This window comes from Hylobates moloch, unplaced genomic scaffold (assembly GCF_009828535.3).
Source record: "Hylobates moloch isolate HMO894 unplaced genomic scaffold, HMol_V3 SCAFFOLD_10, whole genome shotgun sequence".
Classification (NCBI taxonomy): domain Eukaryota; kingdom Metazoa; phylum Chordata; class Mammalia; order Primates; family Hylobatidae; genus Hylobates; species Hylobates moloch.
The window spans coordinates 99,999,566-100,012,666 of NW_026652285.1; the positions used below are offsets into that span (position 1 = coordinate 99,999,566).

Consider the following 13,101-nt stretch of genomic DNA (forward strand, 5'->3'; position numbering starts at 1 on the left):
GTGGGTTGGCAACAGGTATTGAAACTTCATTCATTTTGACTCAGTAATTCCACTAATGTGGAAATCTACCCTGAGAAAATAATCCTATATGAAGTAATGTTTCACGCACGATGACATTTTTTGCATATTTATAATACTACAGAGTTGGAAACAACTTAAATGTGTAACAAGGGAAGAGGAGTTAATTATAGCATGTCAATATGATGGAATAATATGTGCTTATTAAACATGATATTAGGTACAGCTGTCAAAGCTCTAAAAATACATTAAGTGAAATAGCAAGAGACAAATGAACACATCCCTTATGATTACATCAATATAAGAAATACACAGAGAAAACACTCCAGAAAGAAGCACACCAAAATGTTGGCAGCCATTGTCTTTGGGTCAGAGGGTTAAGATTTTCTAATTTTCACATATTTTTTAAAGCATGTTTTTTGTTTGTTTGTTTGAAACGCAGTCTCACTGTCGCCCAGGCTGGAGTGCAGTGGCGCAATCTCAGCTCACTGCAATCTCCCTCTACTGGGTTCAAGTGATTCTCCTGCCTCAGCCTACTGAGTAGCTGGGATTACAGACATAAACCACCACGTCCGGCTAATTTTTTCTATTTTAGTAGAGATGGGGTTTCACCGTGTTGCCCCAGGCTGGTCTCAAACTCCTGAGCTCCGGCAATCTGCCTGCCTTGGCCTCCAAAGCGCTAGGGTTACAGGTGTGAGCCACTGTGCCTGGCCAGCACGTGTTATTTTGAGACGAGTCTCGCTCTGTCGCCCAGGCTGGAGTGCAGTGGCATGATCTTGGCTCACTGCAAGCTCCGCCTCCCGGGTTCAGGCCATTCTCCTGCCTCAGCCTCCCAAGTAGCTGGGACTACAGGCGCCCGCCACCACACCCGGATAATTTTTTGTATTTTTAGTAGAGACGGGGTTTCACTGTGTTAGCCAGGAAGGTCTCGATCTCCTGACCTTGTGATCCACCCGCCTCGGCCTCCCAAAGTGCTGGGATTACAGGCGTAAGCCACCGCGCCCGGCTTTTTTTTTTTTTTTTCAAGACAGAGTCTCACTCTTGCCCAGGCTGAAGTGTAGTGGTGTGATCTCGGCTCACTACAGCCTCTGCCTCCTGGGTTCAAGCGATTCTTGTGCCTCAGCCTCCCAAGTAGCTGGGACTACAGGTGTGTCCCATCACCTCTGGCTAATTTTTGTATTTTAGTAAAGACAGGGTTTCACCATGGTGGCCAGGCTGGTCTTGAACTCCTGACCTCAAGTGATCCGCCCATCTTGGCCTCCCAAAGTGCTGAGATTACAGGCTTGAACCACCATGCCCGGCCTGCGTGGGTATTCTGCTAAGTGACCAGCCAGCTCAGGGAGCATTTAGGATTAATAATGACAACTACCTAGTGCTGGCATTATTTACCAAGCACTTACTATGTACCACATCTTACTGTGCCACGTGATCGGCCTGTCAGACCGCCTTTAATTCTCACCACGTGGTAGGTACCATTATAAATTCCATTATACAAGTGGGAAAACTAAGGCTTGCAGAGGGATGTGACTTGCCCCCCTGCCTGGGCTAGGACCCCAAGAGTCTTGGGCTAGGGGAGGAATGAGATGTCCATGTCATCCTGAGCCAGAGGGGCAGGAGTTCCCTTACCGCAACAAGCTCTTTCTTTAGTACCAGGGTCATGGCGTCATCAGCACACTTTGTCTGGATCAGGGACATGAGCAGCTCCGGGCTGCAAGTGTCCTTGGGAGGAGTGGTCTGGATCGGTGCGGGTGAGGTCTGCAGACTACCACCTGTGGGGTAGCAGAGGCAGGCCAGGCAGATGGTCACTGTGTGATCACAGGGCGCCCACACCAGGCATTTTTCTTTTTTTTTGAGACAAGAGTTTTGCTCTGTTACCCGGGCTGGAGTGCAGTGGCACGATCTTGGCTCATTGCAACCTCCGTCTCCTGGTTTCAAGCAATTCTCAGGCTCTTCTATGATTAGCTACTCCCATTGTTCCCACGTGCAGATGAGAAAAATGAGGCTCAGAGAGGCTGATGTACCTTGCCCAAGCTCACACAGGTGCTTCACCAACAGTGTGGCCACTGATCCAAGGGAGGGGAAGGGAAGGGAAGGGCAGGGGAAGGGTGCTCACCGCAGCTGGAGGCGCGAAGTGAGACGACGCTGGCCAGCGGTAGCTCCACGAAGGATGCCACAACACTGGCATTGAGCATCCGGGCCTCCCCCAGGAGGCCTTGAGGTGTGTCTGGGAGCTTGAAGCCACGAATGTTTTTCTCTGGAAAGATCTTGAAGGAGTATTCTCCAGTGGTCTAATGGTGGGGAGAGAGGCAGAACAGGGGGCCATGGACACAGTCTGTGCCACAGCAGGCCAGCCAGCGTTATGCCAGGCCTGGGTCCTGCTGTATCCCCACTCCTGCTGCATCCTCTGCCTGGCCCCTTCCCTCACGTATGGGCATAGGTGATTTGTCCTTCAACTCAGCTCAGGGGTTCACCTTTCCAGGAAACTTCCCTGATCCAGAGGTTGGGAGTTTGGGTTTTGTGTCCCAGGAGCTGCGCAAAACTCACCCAGATCTGCATGTTGTGGTTGGCGTCGATGAGCCAGGACACGTAGGGGGGACCCTGCAGGATGAGGACAGCATCGAGATCCCCAGGTGCGCAGCTCAGTTCTACCTTCACCGTCACCGTCTGGGGCCTGTGGGGAGACAGCCACGGATGGAACACTGAAGCGGACAGGCCAGGCGGGGAGCGAGGCCTGGCATCGGGTGGGCGGCGGCTGCACTCTTACCTGGCCAGGTGTGGGTCTATGGGATAGGGATGGGACTGGGGCCAGGCTTGTGCCCAAAGGGAAGGGGCCCACAGGGGGCGTAGCCTAGAGTAGGGGAAGGCGACTGTGCTCTCACGGGGCTGCGGCGGGGCTGGGGCTGGGACCGGGGTGGGGCTTTATAAGGGACCGGAGAGGGGGCGGGGGGTGGAGGGGGGGGTCTCTCGGGGTGGGGACTAGTGTCAGGGGCGGGGCGAGACCCATACCCGGCCGAGTGGCCCGGCAGGACCCTCAGGATGTGCGCCTCCTTGTGGCCGGCCACGCCTTCCAAGCGGCAGCCCCGGACCAAGGCTGGAGCACGCGGCCGCCACTCGAGCCTGCGGCCCATGTCCTGGCTGGCTTCCAGCATGCAGAAGGACAGTGACCCCTGGGCTGCAGAGACACGCGCACCTCAGTCCCTTCACCCAGCAGCCCTGCACCTAACAGAGCCCCACCCTCACCCACAGCCAAAGGTAGTGGTGGGGCAGGCAGGACAGTGCTGCAGAGGGGGAGAGGCGTCAGAGGACCTAGGTTCGAACTTCCCTTCCACCACTTACCTGCCAAGTGACCCTGTGCAAGTACCCGGGCCTCTGTTTCATCTGTCAACAGGGTTAACATAAGGGATGAGCCCATGACACATATTAAGCTGCCGCCCCGAAACCACCCAGCAAGACCTGAAATTATAGATTTATCTGTGTACATGTACATGTTTATTGTCACCTCCCTCATCACAGTATCAGCTCCAGGAGGGCAGGGCCTGAGTGTGTCCCCAAAGTGTCCCCAAGTGCCTAGCATAATAGGGCTTTGGCACATAGTAGATACACAATAAATCATATGAAAATGCTGGGGTTTTTTTAGGTCAAAAACTGGCATATTTCACATGTTTCAATCTGATATTTGGTGGAGGAGCCATCACTGTCCCACGGCAGCCCTGGCTTGTGGTATGTGAACTGTGGCACATCGTGTCCCCTCTTGCACTCTTGGTGCCCAAGTTTGAGGTGTGGGCCAGAGGAGCTCAGATTCCTCCGGAGCAGTGTCGTGAGCCCAGAGAGGTTGCTGGGGAAACTGACCTTGGCCCAGTCGGAGGAGGATGCTCTGAGGGTCATTCAGCTCGGCAGCAGAGGTGATGGGGCCCCTCTCAGCTGCCCACTCGAGGATCTGGGTCTTGGGGAAGGATGGCAGCTCTGTAGTGTTGACTCCTGGGGGCTCTTGGAAGGTGACCAGGCTGGAATTCTGGGGAGACATGTGGAGGCTCAGCACGCTGTTCCTGGCCCTGTGCCCTCTCCATCCCATGTAGGAGGTCAGGAAGTAATTTGTGGAGTCAGCCCATTGGCTGAGAGAAAGAGGCCAGAGCTGAGAATGCTGGCTGGTGGATCTGCAGTCAGCCCAGAGCCCCCTAGCAGTCAGATCAGCCCCTTCTCCCTTCCATACCTGTGGGGCCAGATGAACACACCACCTTGTTCATCCACCTGTCCAAACATCACCCACCCCTCCAGAGCTGTTCTCATTCAACCCACATCTATGCCATCATGCGGCTGTCTTTCCCTACACCCTGAGGCTCTGGATCTCCCTACACTCTGAGGGTCCACAGGGGCAACGTCTACCTTGCCCATCCTTGCACAGTGCTTGACACACAGTACGCACTGAGAAATATTTGTCTGACTTTGCGCTGGGCCCTGGGCCCATCACAGGATCCTGACATGCCAGCGTCACCCTGACACCCAGCATGTGGTGGGTGCTCCCTGCCTATGGGAAGAAAGGGAGGAAAGAAGAAAGGGATGGATGAATGAATTAATGAATTAAAGACACATATCAGTGGTCCCTGCCCTAGGGGATATTACCATTCAGAAACTAGACATGCATCAAGTCATTTGAAGCAATAGAAGACAGAATTTTATTTAATAAGAAACAAAGGAGCCAGACAGATCTCCTGGTTGGACAGGGATGGGGAATCTGGGTGGCTCCAGCATCTCACTGCCTACCCTGCCATTGCCTCAGAAGAAATGGGGGTCGGGGGTGAGGGGGAAAGCAGACAGGGAAGACTTCCTGGAGGAGTGACTCTGGAAAGCTGAAGGATTCAGAGGAAGCTGTTGGGGCCACTGACTGAGCTCCTTAGTGTATAGTCTCCAAAGCCAGGGGCATTGAGCTGAATGAAGCAGCAGCAGCAGAAGGGCAAAAGGGCTTCGGGTTGGATTTAAAAATATTTTTTATTGTTATTTTTTAGAGATGAGGGTCTCACTATGTTGCCCAGGCTGGTCTCCAACTCCTGGCCTCAAGAGACCCTCCTGGCCAGGCACGGTGGCTCACGCCTGTAAACCAGCACTTTGGGAGGCCGAGGCGGGTGGATCCCCTGAGGTCAGGAGTTCGAGACCAGCCTAACCAACATGGTATGAAACCCTGTCTCTACTAAAAATACAAAAAATTAGGTGGGGGTGGTGGCAGGTGCCTGTAATCCCAGCTACTTGGGAGGCTGAGGCAGGAGAATTACTTGAACCCAGGAGGCGAAGGTTGCAGTGAGGCGAGATGGGGCCATTGCACTCCAGCCTGGGCAACAAGAGTGGAACTCCATCTCAAGAAAAAAAAAAAAAAAAGGAGACCCTCCTGCCTCGGCTTACCAAAGTGTTGGGATTACAGACATAAGCCAGGTCACCTGGCCCAAGCTAGATATTGAGGATTGCCAGATGGTAACAGTAGACAAGACACCCTAGAATGGCCCATCTAGAAGGAAGCAGATACCTTCTCTGCAGGGATTCAACAAGGGGGCAAAGTGATGGGCACCTTGGGTGAGGAACCCAGCCCACGGAATGGGAAAGGGCTGGGACACTGGCTTTACAGCTGGGTTGGGAAAGGGATCTGATCCTTGAGTCATCCCCTGTAAAATGGGGATACAGCAGGGCACGACGTCTGTTGGTCGCCTGGCACTGGGTCCGGCACCGAGGCCGCGCCTTGGCCTCTTTGTCCCCTCTGGCCACTGGCCCCAGGGAGCCCGCTTGGGAAGCAGCGCGGCCCCAGGAGGAAGGCGGCGCAGCAGCCAAGGTCAGAGCTGGCGGCTGCTGCGACCTTCCGACTGGCGGGCGCGTTTCATGTTCGTGCCTCACCCTGGGCTGCCTGGACTCAGATCGGGAAGGGGGAGGATCCATGGCAAAGGCCACGCCCCCTCTGGGACCTCGATTCCCCTTCTGGGCGGCCGAGGGATGGGCTGCAAGGAGTCAAATCCTCTTGGCCCTGGTGGTTGGATTTGGCCCCCTCCCTCCTAGGACTTTGGCATGCTAGCTTGGTCGTGTCTGACTGTCTCTGTGCTGTCCCTGTCACCAGTCCGGAAGCTTCTCCCCTGTCCCCCACGCCCAACTTCGCTCAAGCCTGCCTCCCTCCCTCAATGGGCATGTTTCTTTCTATGCCTCTCTCCCCTTTGCTATCTTAGCTCTCCCCTCCCCCCTCGCCTCCCCGGGTCCTCCCCTTCCTGCCCTCTGCCTTCTCTGTTGTCAACAACAGCTGCTCACATCTGGGGCCACCTCCCAGACATTCCACATGGAGGAGGCAGGGCTGGCAAGCCACCCCACCTCCTCCAGCCCTGCCCTCTGGCAGTGGGTCCCAGCTCCCTGACCTGCTCTCTCTGGTGGACATATCTAACACTTTTAAAACTTGAGGCTTTTGGTTGGTTGTTTTTAATTTTTTTTCCCAAATCCACAGCTGACCTGAAAACTTGAGTTTTTTGAAAATATTTTTTTCTCCAAAATAGGCCAAATCCATTTAGAGCAACTCTTGCAAACTCAACAAAGTGTGAAGAACCAACTAAATGTCTCTCCTAATCCCACTTCCCAGCCATAACCACTGTTAACACATTGTTAGGTTTTCTCCTGGCCCTTTTCTTCTGTCTTTAAATATTTTCAAATATATGTCGTGTAAGTTTTTCAAAGACAATGAAAAGATTATCATATAAAATATTGAGTTCAGTTGTCCCACTGGACAGAGAGGCAAACTGAGGCTACGCAGAGGATCAGAGTTGGCCAGGGCTGCACATCAACCTGACTCCCACCTCTTGGTCTAGATTCTTTACTGTAGTCCTGCTGCCCTCTGGGTTCTCTCTGGTAGAGACCATTGGATTCACCAGGGAGGACCCTGGTGAATAATGTCGGGATGAAAGGGAGAAGCAGGGCCGGGCCACTGGGGTGGGAGACCCTGACTCACAGAGATGGACAGCAGGGACCTCCCATGGCCAGAGCCTCAGCCTGGGGTTGGAGGGAACACACTCACGTAGGCCAAGTGCAGTGGGATTCCCAGGGCCTGGAGATGCAGGAAGACACTGCTGTTTACATTGAGGACCAGAAGCACCTCTCGGGGCCGGGTGCCATTTTGCTTGGATGCCTGGAGAGTCAGCTCCAGCTGTGACGGGCCCTGGGGGACACAGAGGAGAGACACACACAGTCCAGTCAGATTTGTATAGGTTGTGCCACCCAGATAGGCAGTGATGATTTGGATGCTTCCACTCCACTCTCCCTGCCTGCTCTGTCCACCCTCACCTCCCAGTGCCCAGGGTAGTGCCTGGCCCTCTGGCCATCCTCAGGGAATTCACACTAAACAAATGAAGGAGGTAAGCCTGACAAATCTGAAGAGAGAAAAAAAACTAGGCTGGGCGTGGTGGCTCACGTCTGTAATCCCAACACTTTGGGAAGCTGAGGTGGGCGGATCACCTGAGGTCAGGAGTTCGAGACCAGCCTGACCAACATGGTGAAACCCCATCTGTACTAAAAATACAAAAATTAGCCAGGCGTGGTGGTGGGCACCTATAATCTCAGCTACTCGGGAGGCTGAGACACAAGAATTGCTTGAACCCTGGGGGCAGAGGTGGCATTGAGCTGAGATGGTACCACTGCATTCTAGCCTGGGCAACAGAGTGAGACTCCATCTTAAAAAAGGCCGGGTACGGTGGTTCACATCTGTAATCTCAGCACTCTGGGAGGCTGAGGCAGGTGGATCACCTGAGGTCAGGAGTTCGAGACTAGCCTGTCCAACATGGTGAAACCCCGTCTTTACTAAAAATACAAAAAATTAGCCAGGTGGGGTGGTGTCCAGCTACTTGGGAGGCTGAGGCAGGAGAATCTCTTGAACCCAGGAGGTAGAGGTTGCAGTGAGCTGAGATTGCGCCATTGCACTCCAGCCTGGGCAACAAGAATGAAGCTCCGTCTCAAAAAAAAAAAAAAAAAAAAAAAAAGGGGATGAGCCTGAACTTCATCCATCAAGGATCGAATGAGAACCTGTTGTGTACTGGGCCTTAGGGAGCGTCCTGTGCGTAGAGGCAGCCATCCCCTGCCCCATCGTCCCCACCACCTTTCCTGCTGTCCCTGAGTGACAGCTCTGCTTCCAGCCCACATGAGACAGTCACAATTACTCTCCCAGTTTGCAGTATTCCTGCTTGTCTTACCATTTTAAAGTACTAAAATCTTGGGGGGTTGTTTTTGGTATAATGCCATTATTTTGATATAAGAATGTGAAGTTGAAATCATTTATGTCTTGAGACGTATCCACTGCATTAAAATTTTTAATTGTTCAATGGTGTATACATTTAGAATTTTTTTTTTTTTTTTTTTGAGACGGCATCTCGCTCTGTCGCCAGGCTGGAGTGCAATGGCGTGATCTCGGCTCACTGCAACCTCCACCTCCCAGGTTCAAGCGATTCTCCTGCCTCAGCCTCCCAAGTAGCTGGGACTACAGGCGCCCGCCACCACACCCAGCTAATTTTTATACTTTTTTTAATAGAGACGGGGTTTCACCATGTTGGCCAGGATGGTCTCGATCTCTTGACCTTGTGATCCGCCCGCCTCAGCCTCCCAAAGTGCTAGGATTACAGGCATGAGCCACCGCGCCCGGCCTAGAATGTTTTTATAACAACAACAATACCTACCTACCATGTAAATAGGGCCTATTAAATCCCAGCACTGTTCTAAGTGCTTTACACATTAACTCATTTAATCCTTTCAACAATCTTAAGACGTAAATACCATTTTTTTTTTTTTTTTTTTTAAGAGACAGAGGTCTCCCTCTGCTGTCCAGGCTGGAGTGCAATGACGCGATCTCGGCCCACTGCAACCTCTGCCTCCCACGTTCAAGCAATTATCCTGCCTCAGCCTCCCGAGTAGCTGGAACTGCAGGTGCCCACCACTACGCATGGCTAATTTTTTGTATTTTTAGTAGAGATGGAGTTTCACCATGTTGGCCAGGTTGGCTTTTTTTTTTTCTTTTTTTTCTCTGAGGCAGAGTCTCGCTCTGTCGCCCAGGCTGCAGTGCAGTGGCGCGATCTTGGCTCACTGCAACCTTCGCGTTCCAGGTTCAAGTCATTCTCCTGCCTCAGCCTCCCAGTAGCTGGGACTATAGGCGCCTGCTACCACACCTGGCTAATTTTTGTATTTTTAGTAGAGATGGGGTTTCACCATGTTGGTCAGGCTAGTCTCGAACTCTGACCTTGTGATCCACCTGCCTCGGCCTCCCAAAGTGCTGGGATTACAGGCGTGAACCACCCTGCCTGGCCTTTTTTTTTTTTTTTTTTTTTTTTGAGACAGGGTCTTGCTCTGTTGCCCAGGCTGGAATGCAGTGGCACGATCTTGGCTCACTACAACCTGTGCCTCCTGGGTTCAAGCAATTCTCCTGCCTCAGCCTCCTGAGTAGCTAGGACTACAGGCGTGTGCCACCACACCGGATTAATTTTTTGTATTTTTAATAGAGATGGGGTTTCACTATGTTGGCCAGGCTGGCTTTTCTTTGTTTTTTGAGACAGGGTCTTGCTCTGTTGTCCAAGCTAGAGTGCAGTGGTGCAATCACGGCTCACTGCAGCCTCAAGCAATCCTCCCACCTCGGCTTCCCAAAGTGCTGGAATATCAGACATGAGCTACCATTCTTTTTTTTTTTTTGAGACAGAGTCTTGCTCTGTTGCCCAGGCTGGAGTGCAGTGGCACAACCTCGGCTCACTGCAACCTCTGCCTCCTGGGTCAAACAATTCTCCTGCCTCAGCGTCCTGAGTAACTGGGACTACAGGTGATTGCCACCATGCCCAGCTAATTTTTCTATTTTTAGTAGAGACGGGGTTTCAGCATGTTGGCCAGACTGGTCTCAAACTCTTGACCTCAAATGATCCGCCCGCCTCGGCCTCCCAAAGTGCTGGAATTACAGGCATGAGCCACTGCACCCGGCCATCATTCTTATTTTCACTTACAGATGAGGGAACCAAGACCCTGAGAGGTGAAGTCATTTGCCTTTGATGACACAGGAAGTCAGCCAGGGGCTGAGATTCATGCCCAGGCAGTCCTGTGCTCTCACACTCTCACATTTTTCTTTTCTTTTTACCTTTTTTTTTTTTTTGAGATGGAGTTTCACTCTTCCTGCCCAGGCTGGAGTGCAATGGTGTGATTCCGGCTCACTGTTTGTCTTTTTTTTTAGGCTCCTCAAGTGAAGCAGTGAGAGTGGAGAAGGAACAAAGCAATCTAACTGGCTGTGATCAATTACTTGTAAACACAACTTTTTTTTTCATTTTAGTGTGCCATTTAGTTTTTTTCTATTTATTATTATTTTTTGAGATGGAGTCTTGCTCTGTTGCCAGGCTGGAGTGCAGTGGCACGATCTTGGCTCACTGCAACCTCCACCTCCTTGGTTCAAGCGATTCTCCTGCCTCAGCCTCCCAAGTAGCTGGGACTACAGGTGCATGCCACCACGCCCAGCTAATTTTTGTATTTTTAGTAAAGATGGGGTTTTGCCATGTTGGCCAGGATGGGCTCAAACTCCTGACTCTGGTGATCCACCCACCTTGGCCTCCCAAAGTGCTAGGATTATAGGCGTGAGCCACCACACCTGGCCGCTCTCACATTTTTCTACACATTTTTGTGTAGCACATCCTTCCCTAGCACATTTTTCTAACCTTATTCCCAAGAAGAAAAAGAACATAGCGATCTACAAGGCAGTGTCTATTGAAAGAATGACCTCAAAGACTTTCTGAACTAGTGGCATGTGAACAGGTGAGTGCTGAGACTAAGACAGGTAGGCCAGGCATGGTGGCTCACGCCTGTAATCCCAGCACTTTGGGAGGCTGAGGTGGGCGGATCACCTGAGGTTGGGAGTTCAAGACCAACCTGACCAACATGGAGAAACCCCGTCTCTACTAAAAATACTAAATTAGCCAGGTGTGGTGGCACATGCCTGTAATCCTAGCTACTCGGGAGGCTGAGGCAGGAGAATCGCTTAAACCCCAGGAGGCAGAGGTTGCGGTGAGCAGAGATTGCGCCATTGAGCTCCAGCCTGGGCAACAAGAGTGAAACTACGCCTCAAAAAAAAAAAAAAAAAAAGACAGATAAATGCCTCAGAAGCTCTGCCACCAACTCACGAAGACAAAGACAAATGTAATTTGCTGAAACACAGACTCCCAGTGCTCTCATACAAAAGCTGCCAGTCTAAAAGATGATCCAAAAGCTCTTTTCGAAGTTATGAAAAAGGGGAAGGATATTTCAAGATGAAGACACCAGTGGAAAATTTTGAGATTGAACTTTTAATCATCTTGCCATTTCCCCAACTGACGTCACAAAGCCAGAGACAGTGTTTCAGCCACTGGAAAAATCTGCCCAGAAATATTTCTGTTACGCAATAATGATACCATAATTACTCTTTGCTTTTAAGTTTCCTCTTTAAAACACAAAAAGAACAAATAATAGTATTTCATTTTCAATGTGTCACAAATATTTTGTTTCTTTTTTTTAGGCTCCTCAAGTGAAGCGGTGAGAGTGGAGAAGGAACAAAGCAATCTGTAACTGGTTGTGATCAATTACTTGTAAACACAAATTTTTTTTTTCATTCTAGTGTGCCATTTAGTTTTTTTTTCTATTTATTATTATTTTTTTGAGATGGAGTCTTGCTCTGTTGCCAGGCTGGGGTGCAATGGCACGATCTCGGCTCACTGCCACCTCCGCCTCCCGGGTTCAAGCGATTCTCCTGCCTCAGCCCCCTGAGTAGCTGGGACTACAGGCGTGTGCCACCATGCCCGGCTAATTTTTGTATATATATATTTTTGAGACGGAGTCTTGCTCTGTCGCCTAGGCTAGAGTACAGCGATCTCTGCTCACTACAACCTCCACCTCCTGGATTCAAGCGATTCTTCTGCCTCAGCCTCCCGAGGAGCTGGGACTTCAGGTGTGTGCCACCATGCCCAGCTAATTTTTGTAATTTTTTCTTTTTTTTTTTCTTTTGAGATAGAGTCTTGCTCTGTCACCCAGGCTAAAGTACAGTGATCTCTGCTCACCGCAACCTCCACCCCCTGGGTTCACGCGATTCTCCTGCCTCAGACTCCCGAGTAACTGGGATTACAGGCACCTGCCACTGCGCCTGGCTAGTTTTTGTATTTTTAGTAGAGACGGGGTTTCACCATCTTGGCCAGGCTGGTCTCGAACTCCTGACCTCATGATCCACACGCCTCGGCCTCCCAAAGTGCTGGGATTACAGGCATGTGCCACCACACCCAGCCTAATTTTTGTATTTTTAGTGGAAAATGGGGTTTCACCTTTTTGGCCACAATGGTCTTAATCTCTTGACCTGTGATCTGCCTTGCCTCAGCCTCCCAAAGTGCTGGGATTATAGGTGTGAGCCACTGCGCCCAGTTAGGTTGGTTATTTTTAAATAATTATTTTATGCTAATTTATGGGATAAGATATGTTTCAAATTTATGTTTGTATAAGTTCATGTTTTGATTGATGTTTTCTAGTGGGTTTATAACTTTTGGTTTTCCAAATATATTGTTTCATCAGTTTTGAATAAAAAAAATATATATATATGTATAAAATTTTTTTTCTTTTAAGACAGGGTCTCCCTCTGTTGCCCAGGCTGGAGTGCAGTGGCATGATTGCTCACTGCAACTTCCGCCCCTCAGGCTCAAGTGGTCCTCCCGCCTTAGCCTCCCAAGTAGCTGGGACTACAGGCATACACCAGTATGCCTGGCTAATTTTTGTATTTTTTGTAGAGATGGGGTTTCACTATGTTGCCCAGGCTGGTGTTGAACTCTTGGACTCAAACGATCCACCCACCTCGGCCTCCCAAAGTGCTGGGATTACATGCATGAGCCACCATGCCTGGCAGTTTTTAAAAATATTATGCTTTCTAGGCTGGGCGTGGTGCCAGAGCGGGGCCTGCTTTCCCTGGACCACGTCCTCCCTCTCAACTGCACCTCTCCCAGATTGCCCTAACAGTCCATTGCTGTGCAGCCCCATCTGCTTGTCCCCACCTGGAGGAAAGAACTGCAAGGCCCACACAATGAAGAGATGGGCCCTCTGGAT

General features: G+C 50.9%; 1 protein-coding gene across 1 annotated transcript in view; it reads right to left on the reverse strand.

Moving 5' to 3' along the window:
* The window catches only part of ENG (endoglin), a 42,984-nt gene that overhangs the window by 9,870 nt on the left and 20,013 nt on the right, over positions 1-13,101 (reverse strand). Inside the window, exons 3-9 of the mRNA XM_032165202.2 lie at positions 7,052-7,192; positions 3,868-4,030; positions 3,355-3,396; positions 3,025-3,190; positions 2,563-2,689; positions 2,132-2,306; positions 1,645-1,787 (exon numbers count right to left, since the gene is read on the reverse strand). Of these exons, the coding sequence (XP_032021093.1) occupies positions 1,645-1,787; positions 2,132-2,306; positions 2,563-2,689; positions 3,025-3,190; positions 3,355-3,396; positions 3,868-4,030; positions 7,052-7,192 (957 nt within the window). The remainder of the gene's footprint in view (positions 1-1,644; positions 1,788-2,131; positions 2,307-2,562; positions 2,690-3,024; positions 3,191-3,354; positions 3,397-3,867; positions 4,031-7,051; positions 7,193-13,101) is intronic.